Source organism: Taeniopygia guttata, chromosome 8, assembly GCF_048771995.1.
Source record: "Taeniopygia guttata chromosome 8, bTaeGut7.mat, whole genome shotgun sequence".
Taxonomy (NCBI): domain Eukaryota; kingdom Metazoa; phylum Chordata; class Aves; order Passeriformes; family Estrildidae; genus Taeniopygia; species Taeniopygia guttata.
The window spans coordinates 5,378,235-5,392,985 of record NC_133033.1 but is presented as its reverse complement, the minus strand read 5'-3'; the positions used below and the strand labels follow the sequence as shown (position 1 = coordinate 5,392,985).

The following is a 14,751-nucleotide window of genomic DNA, read 5'->3' as shown; positions in this document are numbered from 1 at the left end:
ACTTGCGGTCTCCTCAATTTCCCTTCAAACCAGGAAAGGCTTAGGTAGTTTATCAAATATTCTTCTGGCTAAATAACTGAAAATTACCTCAAAATAAGAACAAGTGAATCCAGTGTAGCGGGTTTAAGGGGAAAATAAAGCAGCTTGAAAGACAAAAATGGATGGTCAGAATACCAAAGGTTAATACTGTCCTGCTTTTGTGATCATCCAAGACACCCCACAGGGATCTCATGAGGATAAAGACATTATTATTACTCTTTTATATTCTGACTGGCATATAATCAGCTGAATCAGATTGGAGATGTTTGGTACTAGCCAAAATTTAACTGGAAAACAAATGTGCTGTGAAGTGTCTAGTGAGTTTTTTCCCTGACTTTGAAAATTGGAGCCTGTACAGGACAAGCTCACTCCTATTCCCTTTGACATGACTTGCTTATTAAAATTGCAATTTTACAAATTATACCAATCTGGCAAATCCCTCAGAAACATCTGATAATAGCCATTAAACTAACATCTGCCCTAATATTATCATACAAAATTTTGTATTTCTGAGGAATATATGAATGTTCAGCAAGCAGAACAGGGCATTCCTGAGCAGGGCTTCGTCCTGGGACAGTGCACACAAATCCCACATTACTGCACACACAGACCTCTTGGATTCAGCAGGACTCCCTGTGGTTATGAATTTTCTGCACAGGATTTCTGTGCATGGACTTTTCTGCACAACCACCATTTAATTTTGCCATTGTGGAGTTTAAATCACAGACACTTTGCCAGGAAAAGCCAATCTATGGATGTCACCTTCCACCCACTGGGCAGATTCCAACTCCCTGGTCATCTGCTGACACAGAGACACAACTTGCCTGTTTTCCCCACTGTTTTCATTATGTCCAGCTCAGGAAAGACTTCATCAGAATCCTAAAAGCTACACTCCAACCACATTGGCAAATGACAGCACAATTGGGCTTATTCTTAGGAAATGTGGGAAAGGCAAGGATCCCCAGCCCATGGTTCCACAGCCATGTCACTGCTCCTTACCCATTCCTGAGCACAGGGATAGTTCCAGTTTAACCAGTGGGAAAGCTGAGCCATTTCCCCAGAATCAGTCAAGTCATTTATAAGCTGCTGCCATAACTAAGCAGGAAATCCTGGACGTTGCTGACTCACAGGTTTGAACTCACCTGAGCAGTGAGGGACAAAGCAGAGCTCTCATTGCAAACAATGAGGTCAGTGCCCATAAAATTTCCACTTCCACTAATTTACTTTGCTTGATGGGAACTGTCTGTAAGAGGAGATATTGCTTTTTGCAGTTTGTTCACTGTTAAACATTCACTGCATTTGGAACGTGCACCATTAAATCTTCTGGAGCACAGACAAAACAAGGCAAGGCTGAGAGCTTTGCCTTCTCTACTCCCCAGTTTACCCAGCCATGTCTCATATTTCTCTAGGAACAGTGATCCAAAGTGAGCTTGAATGTAGGTTCAATAACAATTAAAAGATGCTTTTGGAATAAAATGGTTTACAAAACAACTGATCTGAAGGGAGAAGCACCTGAAAAAAGGAGCACTGGGGATTCAACAGGGCAACTGGCAGATTTTGGTGTAGCCCCATTCAAGGTTATGAATATAAGCACATCCCATAATGACCAAGTCCATAAACACAAGGTCCCTGTGGTGATTTTAGGAGGGGGAGAGACTGACAGACTGCTCAGGAAACAACCAGCCCCTGACTGTTTTCAGTATGTGATAATTAGGGGTCACAGCTAGTACGTGATGTAGGCAATGTACCTGTGTACCCACAATTCCAGCAAAGAATGGCAATCATTTCTCACAAAACAGGATTAGATTTTCTACTCAAATGGAAAATTTAATCACTGGGTGACACTGCCTGCAATTAAACCTGTAAGGGTCGTGTGCTGACTGTGCTCACATTAACAGCAATGAGATTTCCATGGCAGTAGGATTTGCCTTGCAGTTTCTATGATTTGGGAATAGAAAACAGCACTTTCCTGGATTTGGGCTGAGATGAAGACTCACATGAGATGTACTCAACATGAGCAATTATTTTAAGGTTATTGGAACAAAGAAGGGTAATGAAGTGGTGTTTATTGTGAACAAAACCTTTCTCATTACATTTTATCTAATGAACAAATTTCTTTGCAATGTAAAAGCAAAGTTAACCCAACCCTTCTATCATCCTCTACGAAAAGAATATTTCAGCCACTAAGATGACTTTCAGATTAGTTTTATCTGTTAATATGACTCATAAACCAACTTCTTTTTTTTCCCCCCTCTTGCATCAAACATGACATGGTCCTCTCCTGCGTAGGACTGCGCTGAGTTCAGGCTACTGATTTTGATTTAGCCTTCAGATCATATGCTCAGGAAGCAGAACTGTTAATTAGTGTAACACATATGTACTGGTGGCCACTGCAGGATGCAACTCCTACCCACATATCTGCCATCACAGCATCATCATTGGCAAGATTTCCCTGAATAAAACTAAACAGATTCGTGATTTTTGGATGAATAGACTCAAAATTATAACTGCATTCCTATGAAGAAACCACTTCAGGGACATGAAATACAATTGTATTTGGCCATAAGAGATGTAATCCCTTGACTGTTTCAGCTCTAGGAGCTCTTAACTGTTGAAAGACAGACTACCCAAAAGATAAACATAATTACAGGCCAATTTTTGCTCTTCTGCCACTATGATGCGAGATTGGACAAAAGAATCAGAGCCAATGTCTCCAGCTAAAGTGCAGAATCCACAAATCTTTGTATAAAAGCAGTTGTTTCACGGCCCTCTTCCAGCCCTCTGTGAACAATGATCCTTTGGGGTGTGAAGGATGTGTCTGTGTGGGGCTGTGAGTGCGCTCCTGCTGTTCTTTGCATCCCCCCTTTTCCCCTCACGCTCCTTCAGAGCAATGCTGCAGAAGTACCACTGCTGCATTGTCTTGTTTTCAGACTGTGTTTTCATCTACTCGGCTTTAGAGAATAAATTATTCATGGCACACTGACAGGGACAATTTCTCTGTGAGGAGGATCAGCACAGGCCACCCCCAAACCCCACTCGGTGCTGGAAGCTCCATTTGCAGATGTGCCACACATCTCCCTTTGTAAAGCTCAGCTCAAGAGGCAGCAGCAGGAAGGCACAGCCACTGTGCCCTCATCCTCTGCAGGCAGAGCCCTGGCACAGCTTGGCCATGGCTTTAGGGTTTAATTCTGGTTTTACACAATGACTGTCTTACCTCTAACCTAAGTTCACATACTGTTTAATCATGTTTAACTACAATGAGCCTCCAATATATTAAAAATGTAGCTACCTTCACTTTTCCTGTCAGCATGCAATTAAATGAAACTCCCAATCTCTTTTCCTTCTTGCCATTTTGTTCTGAAGGAACTCAGGACAAATGTGATTACGGGCTGAGATTTTTCCTAAATAACAATGGGGATTTTTCTGCAAATTACTACTGCTTTTGAAGGAGCTCTAATACTTTAAGCAGTGATAAAGTGGCAGCTGTACATGTTTAATTTCTGAGAGCCACGGCATAATGCACAAGCATTAATCCCTCCAGCTGTCCAGTAATTAAACATCATGTAAAGCCCAGAGGATATCATTGCTGTGCTACCTTATCTTATTTATGAAGGACTTGCATTTGTTAAATCTAGCAATTCTTTTTTTTCTTCTTGAAAATAATTGTAAATTGTTCCACCATGGCAAGTGCACTGAAGCTACAGCTACCCTCTAGAAAATGCCAGGAATTTCAGACCAGCCATGTTTCTTTTCATCACATACTAAAATAATGAATAATGATAGTGGATAAATATTTCTTTTACAGGTATGACTGTGGTGTTATGGATTTTAACCCTGTTAAAATGGGTGGGTTTCTCAGGGAGAATGCATGATAAAATCTGATCCTTTGGGTTCGATGCCCCTCTGAGCTGACTGAGGGACAGCACATAATGAATGTTAATTCATTAACAGGCAGTGAACAGAACTAACTTTGACAAAAGCACATATTAATCAAACTGCAATGAAAGATAAAATCAGTGCCACATTATCACCAGGTTAGAAGGTCTCAGTAGGATCAGTGGAGATCTGGAATGGACTGGATCAGTGTGGTCAAATCCCAGTGGGGAGCACTGGAGTGTGACTCATGCAAAATACTGACACCTTCTACTGCACAAAAATAAAAACAGTGCTGGGACAACAAGATGCTCTTTATAGTTACAGGACAATGATGAAAGATGACAAAACAATTTAACTGTCAATAGAAAGGTCACTTCATGTGAGCGTAGGTGCAGAGTAGGGAAAGGTGACTTTAAATCAGCTTTGCAATTTCCCTCCTTCAGCTGGTTCATCACCAGGTGGATCTGCTGGAGGGGATGAACAGCTTTAGCCTGCTTTAAATTCTGCCTTCAGCCTATGGTTCTCAGCTGACCTGAGGGCTGTTAACCAGGGCACTGGCAAGAGCTGACTCAAAGTTTTCTGCACTTGGGCCTTCCAAGAAAAGGATTCCTCACTTGGAGGGGCTGCTGCTTTTTTGTAAAGTAACACATGAGCCTGGAGCTGTGCCAGAAAAGTGGGATCCTGTAAATGATCTACACACATGACAAAGCCTGTGAGCTGCCATGGCAAGGACACATGGTTAAAGCTGAGCACACCTGTGCTTACTGTGGTTTTCCTTACAAATTTAAAAAACCTTTATCCACTTTGTACACTTTTAATCTGGCAGATCGTCATATCATAAGGCTGAAAATGTAGAACTAATTCTGAGATACATGGTCAGCAATGAAAAGTCTGAAGAGAGGGTCCAAAAGAAGATGCTCTGGGTGGCAAGGCTGTCACTAGCATGAGGCTCCTGCAGGAATTCCTGTCTCTCACCTCAGCCAACTGCACAAGGTTAGTGTGAGTATGTCCACTGCCTGCAAAAGCTCCCCATGGTCACTGTCTCTGTGCTACAGTTCAGCAGAATAAACCATGGATAAATAGCTTATTCTGCTGTCAATATATCAATGAATTCATCATTTCACTCCATCCGACTGTAGGGAAAGGGGAAAATGGTGCACACTTCCAACTCCTCATCTGCAAGACACAATTTCCATATTGAGGGAAGCAGTGGTTCAGGTGAGAACCAGTGACACAACCAGAAGAGATGGGGCCAGAGCCTTGTTCTCTGTGAGCATCCCAGAGTCCCCTCAGGAGGGACACGTGTGCACTGAAGGGGTTCTGTGCCATTTCACCTGGTACAGGATGGCAGCTCCCCTCTTCCAAAGCCACTCTCAAGTGCTCTTTGCATTCCTGAGCAGCTGACAAAACACTGCATACTTTCTCTCTCAGCAGAGATTTAACAAGTTCTGCAGTAGTTAGCCAAGTCCAGATGGACCCCAAGTTATGTTACTTTAATTACAGCCTCTCCTACTTAATTTCTCTTTTAGTCTCAGTAAACTCAGTCCTAAACTTGTCCAATCCATTGTGACAAAGGTTGGGTGCACTGGGAGCAGAAAACCTTCACCAGGGAAATAAGGAGGCTGCCAGCACCTCCAAGCCAGCAAATTCAACACTGCTAACCCTGACCTATGACTACAACACACCTGGTATTGTGAAGACTCAAATTACTCCTGCTCCAAAAACTGAAAAATAAAGATTTTTCTTATTTTAAAAAGGCAGATATTTGCATTTTCAAAAACTGTTTGTGCACTGGAAGTCAGTAGTGTTCTTAAAGCTTGTCGGTTGGAAGTCAGTTATTTAGACAGCACTTAACTACCTATGTGCAAGATTAACACCTGCAATTAGCCCCCAGTGCAACTACAGCCTGTGCAGACACAAATCTGGATCCCTGATCACTGGTGCTTTATCCATTGCAGGTGAAAGAATTTCAGTTTCCATTGCTCCTTTGACAAGTTCTTCTACAGGGTGAAAATCACACCATTGTCTCCTCGTTCAGATTCTCTACTTTTGCCCCCAAGTCTCTGAACAGCTTCTTTTCCCCCCAGCTGGCTGTGCCAGTGTCTGCACTGGGTACATTTCACAGGGATTCAAAACGCAGTGATATCATTCTGAGAGGAAAAATTCAGCAAGAATTACAAGGTTCAGAGCAGTAGCTGGAAAGGAAACTGCTGGAGGAGGAAGAACCATAATATACCTACACTGTTCCTACAGTTTTGGATGATTGTGTATCATAATAATTACTGTCCTCTCCTGCAGGAGATCCTCCCATAACATAGGCTGTGAACATTCTGACACAGGGACAGGTTCCTGCACAGCCTCAGCACACCCAAGCTTTGCTCCTGGATACCAGCAAAATCTTGTTACTGGTACAAAATACCAATGCAGAAATGCAGGCATTAATAAGGTTCATAAACTCCATATTAAATCCTCTTGAAGAATTATATATCCAAGAGCCAGTTATTCCTATCAAAAAGCAAGAGTATACACAGTTAAAATATTTTTGAAGTGTCAAATGAGGTCGCAGTAATAGCTTTATTAACATGGATTTGGAAAGAGCTTAGGGGTTTTTCTTCTGGATGCCCTCACTCACACCATCTTCAAGTCATCATGCACTTGTTTATTGCACATGCAGGCTCTCACCACAGAAATTATTCTGAGCACAAATAAATCCCCTTCCAAACATTTATCCAGCAAGATGTGTTATTTATAGACAAGCTGGTCAGCTTGTGAGGAGTGCAGCCTCTGTGACAGGGTGCTGTGCTCCAAGGGGCTGCTGGTGACAGGCAGTGCTGAAGCTTCTTATAAAATGAGAATAAAAACCTGAGTGCAGAGATGAACAAAACAAAGAGAAGAAGGGGTCTGAAGTGGTCAGGATACTGTGTGCTGCTGAGATAAGAGGAAAAAGAGAAAGGAGGATTCTAACCAGAGAAGAAATGGGAATGTTAACAGAGTATCAGTGGATAGGCTTAGTGAGGTTTATCAGATTTGGATAAGGGAGAGGATAGCTATCAATCCTCCACAAGCTCACACAATTGTTCTCATCCATGAGGAAAAGACCTTCATTTGACAAGCAACCTCCCTGAAAGCGCTCCCACAACAGCCATTCAGCACTGCCTCCTGTTTCCCTCTCAATGCAAGTTCTGACCTCTGAAAGATGCTGAGTTGAGATCTTAGGTCTGGAAGCTTTTGATGTTTGCACCCACCCAGGATGCTGCAAGTTTACCTGTCAATGCCTTTTCCCCTGGTCCTCATGCCAGAGAACAGCCATCCTGCAGCCAGACTCAGCAGAGATTTCCAGTGTGTGGGGACAACGCTCAGTCATTAGACATTGGTTGAAAGCTACTAATTCATTTCTCACCAGTTACCCAGCAAGCATCGTGGTAATTTGTCCTTGGATTAAATTTTTTAAAGTTTTTTAAGAACCTGCACATGCACTAAAACTGGAAGCTAAGCAAGAGTAGAGATGCTGAAACATCCAGACCAGAAACACTCAGCTATTTCCAAATCCATTAATGGCATCATTATGCTGAAATTATGTGGCATTCAGAACATATTGACATTAATTTTGGGGGGTTATCTAAGGCTTTGAAAAAAAATTCAAAGCAATTTCAAGCAGATTTTTATTATAACTAAAAGATTCAGTGAGACCATTCCCACTGGTGTGAGCAGCAGCATTAAATCAGGGGAGGCAGCCACCAGTGTAAAAATTGTTCTAATTTCACTAACTCATATCAGGAAAATAGCAGTTACAATAATCTTCTGAATTTGTCTCTAATTCAAGCCTCCCATTCAAAGAAAAAAAATGTACATGTCAAAGAGAAAACAAAGAGTTTCACATGGAAAATCAATAAAAGGAAAAAGAAAAAAAGGCTTAAGAAAAATACTTTTACAAAGAGAGCTAAATAGTGGAACAAGTTGTTCACAAAGTTAAAAGTTTGATAATATTTTGTTTGATAAAGCTGAGTGCAAAGAAATAAATTTGTCCACAGCACTCCACACAGAGCCACAAAATGTTCATGTAAAACATATTTCCTTATACATCTTCAAAGGAAAGACATAATGTGGATTATAAACTGGGCAGGAATTAGAGCTCCAAATCCAGTTTTCAAATGAAGAAAGTTCAATTTGTGCTTGAATGTAACCATTCAACCCTTTCACCAGCAACCTGGAAGTAAAAGCAATATTGCTGATACCACATGCAAGACTAGAAATATTGAGGAATGGGTGAATACACAGAACTTTGTGAGCTTCTTAAAAGCTTGGGATCATTTGCACACAAAAAAATTAATAAGAACAGTATTAGAAATTAGAAAGGTGATTTTACTTCTGCACAGACTAGCAAGACTGATACTCCCTAAATTCTGGTGGTCTGTGTAAAAACAAAGTTGGAAAACCAAATGGGATACTAAAGGGAGCCACAAGAATCAGTCAAGCATTCATTCAAAAGAGAATATTTGACAGCAAGAAGCATAAAGAACTAATATCTTTGGTCTACCAAAAAGGCAGCCTGAGAAATGGTTTGGTCACACAGTGCAGGAGTTTTCACAGACCGAAAACACTGTTAAAGGGCTCTTTTATTCAGCACAGAAAGGTCTTCTGAAAGGCAATGGCCATTTAGGGACTGAATTTAAAACAGTTATGGGTACAGAGTACATCATTCTCTCTGTCCAGTGAAACCAACAAGCCACCAGTGTCCAGCCTATCCATTCTACCCCAGCCAAAGGCAGCCTGAGTCTGTCCCCACCCTGCACAGGATACAGCAGGAACCTGCTGAGCTACCACAGAGGAAGGTTTGAACCTTATTTAAGTTCTTTCCATATCACCTGAGTGTTAACCCTAATAAAAAGAATTAATTCTACATGGAGTTCATGCATTCTCCAGCCAGCCCCAACTGGAGAATCCTTTCCTCTCTGGTTCTAGAAGTCACCACTTACCACTGCAAAGCAGAGTAAGTTTGTTGGCAGGAAAAGTCATCCCTTTCCATGCAATTTGTAACAGTCACTCCAGGACTTTTATAGTCCTACATGGAGATGTTGCATCTGTATTAACTCACCAGGAGTGCAACCAGCCTCATCAATTCCACTTTCACAATCCTTCTGCCCATCACATCTCCAGGACAACGGGATGCACTTGTTGCTTAAGTCTCCACAGCTGATTTTTTCCGATGGACACACTTGTTTGGCTGGAAGAATAAAAATCAATGAAATAATCAGAAGTTAAACATTTTTCTGAACATTTCTAACATTGTTTATGCTGTTAAAGTTACTTTGACTTTGAATGGCTCAATCCTGAGACATAGTGGAATGAAATCCCAAATCAACCTGCTGCCTCTTCCATCAGGCTGCCCTGGGAACGAGGCCCTTCCTGTCCCTCTCAGCCAAAATTAACTGAGAAAGCTGCTCCAACAGACCAACAGGGATTCCAGCTGAGCACCTGGGCTGGTTGTTAGGGAAGGATGCTCAGTGCAGCACCAGGTTCTGCTTCCCTGCCCAACACACTGAGTGGAGCTGCTCAGTCACTGCCCTCACACAGCACAGCAGCTCTGCACACACCACCTCCAGCTCAGCCAGGAAAAAACAATTCCCTCATTTTAGTACAATGCTGTTCATCTAGGTTTGGCAATGCAATTTCTAAACATAATGATCTGGGCAGACTGTGGTCAGCAAAGCTGAGGAAAAAGCAGCAAGGACAAGCAGGAATTTGCAGATATTTAACAAATTGAGCTTAACTGCATAAATTGAAGGCAACTGTGATGTCAGACACAGAGACATAGGAGGATCTGCAGAAGCAAAAACCTCAGTATAGGCAAGAAGACAACTATGAAAAATAATCTGCCAGATTTATCTGGAACCAAGTAAGCTGTGAAGCTCATTCTCTCATAACTAGTTTGCATTGCTAAAATTCCTATTTTTTTCTTTCCTTCATACTAGTATAAAGAGCAACAGATCTACTTTTATTGTGACAAGGCTGCTGAAATGCAAAACATTCCACAATTTAAACAATTGTTCAGCATTCTAGAATCATCATCCAGTTTGGTAGGATTTGCTTATTAAACACACCCATTTCTCTCTTCAAAAATTACATGTATTAAAATATTTCTTCCATTGGTATTAATGATAATAGTGCTGTGTATAATTGCAGATGTACTGAGCACGTGGGAACCTAAATTCTAAATTAAAACCTTTACATTACCCTGCCCTGGTAAAGGTATTTACACAAAGTCTATCAGCTTCCCAAGTGCTGAGAGAGAAGATGAAATTTATACCTCCCCTTCCACCTACACAAGGAGGCTGTGAAAGGGCATCCTACAGCCCCAAAGCATCAATCAGCCACTTGCAGAGCAGTGCCATTTAATCCCTGCATTTCTCTGCCTTAGCGCCTTGAAGTGTTATAAGAAGCAGTTTTGAGAAGCTGTGGGCAACCAATACATCAAGAAAAATTAGGTTCTGCCACAGACAGACAGTTCATAACAGATGTAATGAAGTTTTATAACCCTGTGGCATGACAGCATTTCTGTTGAAATTTGCTTGCTGCATACCTAAATAACATTTATGAATGTTGCATGATTACAGGGGGGAGGAAAAAAAGGATCCTTACTTAGGCTTTGGGATTATTTTTCCAGCAAATTAGTAATAGAAAACATTGGAAAGGCTCCCCAACAAGACTCCACCAGGATCAGTGTATCTGCCAACTCAGGCCAGGTCCTATGCCCCCTCTAAGCTGCAGGTTTTGTTCTGCCCAACTACATCATTAAGGTTTGGATTGGACTGGCATGCTGGGCAAACTGGGATACTAAAATGTCACAGAGACATTTGTTAATCAGGTTATTGGTCCACATCCCCCAAAAATTGTTCTAGTTCTTCTTGCTCTGGCAATAGTGATGGAAAGGAGAATTTATTTCAATGCCAGGTAGGACCAGGTCTTCCATCCTCATTGTAAATCTCCATTGAGAACCAAGTGGGTCAAGACAGGTAAAGAACATGTTCCACACCCCTGATTTTGAAGAAGGCGAAATATAATCTTAAAATGGCATCATCACACAGTGGGATCATTAACCAGCAAAAAGGTTACCTACTGGTCACAGTTAAAAGCACAGGAATTACTTTTGCTTGGCTGCTGTGGGCAGATACTTAATAGTTTTGAGAAGCTGAAAGGTTTGGAAAGGTATGAATAGAAGGCTCCTATTTATGGAAAGCAACCTCTATGTTAATCATCTCCCTGACAGAATAATTACAGACATTTAAAATATATAAATCAAAGCTTGAACTTTCAGGGATGCAGCAATAGAAGCTGCTGTTGGTCACAGTTGCTCAAATCTTTGTGTTCCAGTGGTTTCTGCACCTAAGCAATCGTTGCATGGAAGCCAACGACTTGTAAGCACTGGCAGCTAACAGAGAGGGGATCTTGCACAAAGCTCAAAGCAAAACTGTGATGAAAACACACCTGCATTTCCAGCAAGTTGGGTGTTTTCCTCCCCTCTCCTCCGAGAGGCTACAGACTCAAGTGGAGTTCATGTTGTTGTCCACACTATTAAAGAGGCTTTCAGCAACTTTAACATTTCTGTTTCTGTGCACGGCTACACAAACCCAGGTCTCTTGGGCTGACGTGACCAAAATGTTTTACTTCCTCCTTCCCTCTTTGTGCAGGCAGAAAGGAAAGGGTTAGTGCTGTGTGTGATGGTGAGAGCTCTTTCCCTGGATGCATTCTGGACCAATGCAAGTTATAGCAAGATCTGCCTTTTCAGAAAAGCACCATTAAACAACTTGGTTGAAATGTCAGACACATCAAGACCAATTTATCACAATGAACTGCAAATGCCAAGGATGGACAACAATGGTTTATTTATAAGGAGACAAGAGCAAAGAAGACAAGAAGGTTCCATTTACTCACTACCAATGGCACATTCTTCTTTCTCTTTAGAGGAGGCTACAAAGTCTTTCAGAGAACCATAGAGCCTAACTGGCGCCCCACTGTTTGCTTCCTCTTGTGCCACTGCTGTGCTTTTCAGGCTCCGGACATCGTGTATATTCAAGAAAGCCCAAGAAAACAAAATTTTACTTTCAGAAGACCATTTGTCAGGTTCTCACCAAACAGGTACTCTAAGAGCATACACAAAATGCAATTAAGCAGCTTCTGCTGGTGGGAAACCCACAAGACTTTTCATCAGCAGACTGAAAAGAGCGCTCTTTGTGGAAATACATCATCTTACAGGTCTGAACAGCTCCTCTATCTCTGCTGAAATAACTCCCCATCCTCTCCAGACTGCCCCTTGTGGTTTCCCCAGGTTCTTCAGAAGCTCCAACCCAAAACCTTTTTTTTTTTTTTACAACAGAGAAAACTCAATATGAAAATGGTTTAATTATTTTCTGCCATGCCAATGAACTGTTCCCCCAAGTATTTCCACTACTTTTATTATGGAACTTAAAATTCCTACCTTCCTCTTTCCCCCAGCAATGGTTTAATTGTCACTGTCAGCTTTTTTTTTTTTTTTTTTTTTTTAAGGAATGCTTTTTAACAAGGACCTCCCCTCCTCAAACACAGCCCTTAAATCTTCTTTTGTCACAGCTGGCAGAACCGCCTCAGAGATGTACCAAGAACAAAATAAGTGTTCATACCTGCCCAAGTACAGGACTAGAATCCTTTGTTTCCAGGGAGAACAAGCCAAACTGGTAAATGAGCAACTGCTCTGCAGAGAGGAGGGGAGCTGACAGGCAGAGATTGCTTAGGGAAATTCAGAATTCAGAGTTCTCAATCACTGCATATTTGTGATTCAGAAAAAAACCTCAGTCACAAGTTTGCATATATTGTTCTTTTTATATATGTGTGTGTGTATATGAATGTATATCCCTATCTACAGTTACTACTGATTTAAAACTCAAAGTTTCCCATTGAAGTATTTAAGGTGCATAAGAAACACAGTTTAAAATCCATCTTCTGCCTTAAAATGTTGTCACAGCTGAAGGTGTGTCGGACTGGTACTTTCCTGCTCTTGGCCCTTCTCCCAGCTGTGGGTGGCTGTGAGGAACACTGGCCTCTGCCCCATTCCCCACAGCCCCCTCTGCAACTCAGGACAGGTCACTGTACTTCACTTTTGATGTGTCTCAACCCTTCAAGACATATCAGATTCTGGGTGTGATTTTCTAAGGTGTGTTATATCATATTTGATATACTTGATCTCCCTGATGCCTTCCTTGTGACACATTAGGATCAGAAGTGTTTGTGTGGGGACAGCAACATCCATAGTGGGCGATTCCCACATCCTGGGAGTTTCTTTGGCCCTGGTGCACAGAGCACTGTGAGCACACAGGGATTCCCACTCAGCTTTTGCTGGGTGCTTGAGTTTGGATCTGGGCATCAGCAATACAGAGAGACAGGGCACACTGTGGGGAAATGCTAATCAAAGAATTGTTCCCACTAAGGTCAGGAGCTGCACCGAATCTTCTGTCACGAAAAGCAACACAGTACAAGCATCAGCTGCTGGGATAGCAAGACTTACATGAACTTGTAACTTCTACAAAAGCCAATCCAGCAGCAGTACTTGGGTTGCTCACCATATCTGTACTACACATACACTTGAGATCTCTGAGAAAATACAGGCAACTCTACAATTTCAGTTGAAAGCAGCCCAGGCCAAAACAAATGTCATGATTAGTGGCTTAAGTGAATTAAGATTACAGCAGTGAGACTTGGAACGAGACCAACCCACCAGCAGTGACGCCTCTGCTGACAGAAGCAGCCGCCCCATCCATCTGCTCCCACAGGAACTCCGTTCTGGTCAGACTGGGGCACGCTGGCACCCCCCGCTCCCAGGGCTGGCAGCTCCCACTGCTGCTACCTGACTCTACATTTGTGAGTGTCTAAGTACAGGCTGGTGTGCCACAGCCTTATGGCAGCAGGCAAAAGCACAGAAATAGTGAAAAATCGATTCCTCCTGCACAAAAAGATAATTAAGTTATGGGCACTGCCTTTCAACTTTCAACATAAATTAAGCAAATCAAAAGACATTAGGAAAGGTGACTAAGGAACTATACTGTAAAATGTCAGGAACAGTATTAACAATTGATACACCTGATAAATAGATTCAGTGGTGTGATTTGTTTGATGATGACTTATGTTCAGAAGTTCCCAGGGGAACAGAAGGGGATTTGCACAGATTTCCCTCCATTGCACTGCACAGTATAGCCCTTATTAACTCTGTCCTTGTGTGCTTGTAAGAAGGGCTCCTCTACAATACCTTCTAATGAGTCTCCAACTCCTCTGTCTTGAAACTGGAGGGAGAAAATGAACTTAGCACACAAAGGGCTCAGCTTGTCTATAAGAGATAGGTAGCAAGTACCTCACTTTTGTGCAGATTATCACATTGGTGATTACCACTTCTGACATCAGAGTGAAATAATCAGGAATTCAAAATCCTAGGATTAATTCTAATTACTCAAATAGAGGCTCACTGTCAGAATAGCAGTGAGGTAGCTTTTATAGGAAAAGAGTGTTCCAAAAGCCCAGACACTACAAACAACCTCAAGTAAGAAAATGATTCTCTGGTATTATGCCAATAATTTGAACAGGTGATACAAACTGTGTTTGGGCACGGTGCAAGGAGGTAAGAGATCTCTACAGCAGGCTGCAGACAAATGGCACCAGGTTTTGGCTAAGCTCCATGTCTCACTACACGGGTCAGCAAGAATCCCAGGTTCAGAGCTATCCTGGCACCCTTGGAATCCTGAATCCTGTCACACCCAGCACAGCAGCTGCACAGAAAGGACTGCCACTCTTGGGCTTCTAGTGCACCATCTT

General features: G+C 42.0%; 1 protein-coding gene across 4 annotated transcripts in view; it reads right to left on the bottom strand.

Moving 5' to 3' along the window:
• The window catches only part of LRP8 (LDL receptor related protein 8), a 169,850-nt gene that overhangs the window by 29,668 nt on the left and 125,431 nt on the right, over positions 1–14,751 (bottom strand). For all 4 annotated transcript variants that reach the window (XM_030278755.4, XM_030278756.4, XM_072932653.1 and 1 more), the window contains one exon: positions 9,011–9,139. In XM_030278755.4, coding sequence (XP_030134615.4) covers positions 9,011–9,139 — 129 coding nt within the window. The remainder of the gene's footprint in view (positions 1–9,010; positions 9,140–14,751) is intronic.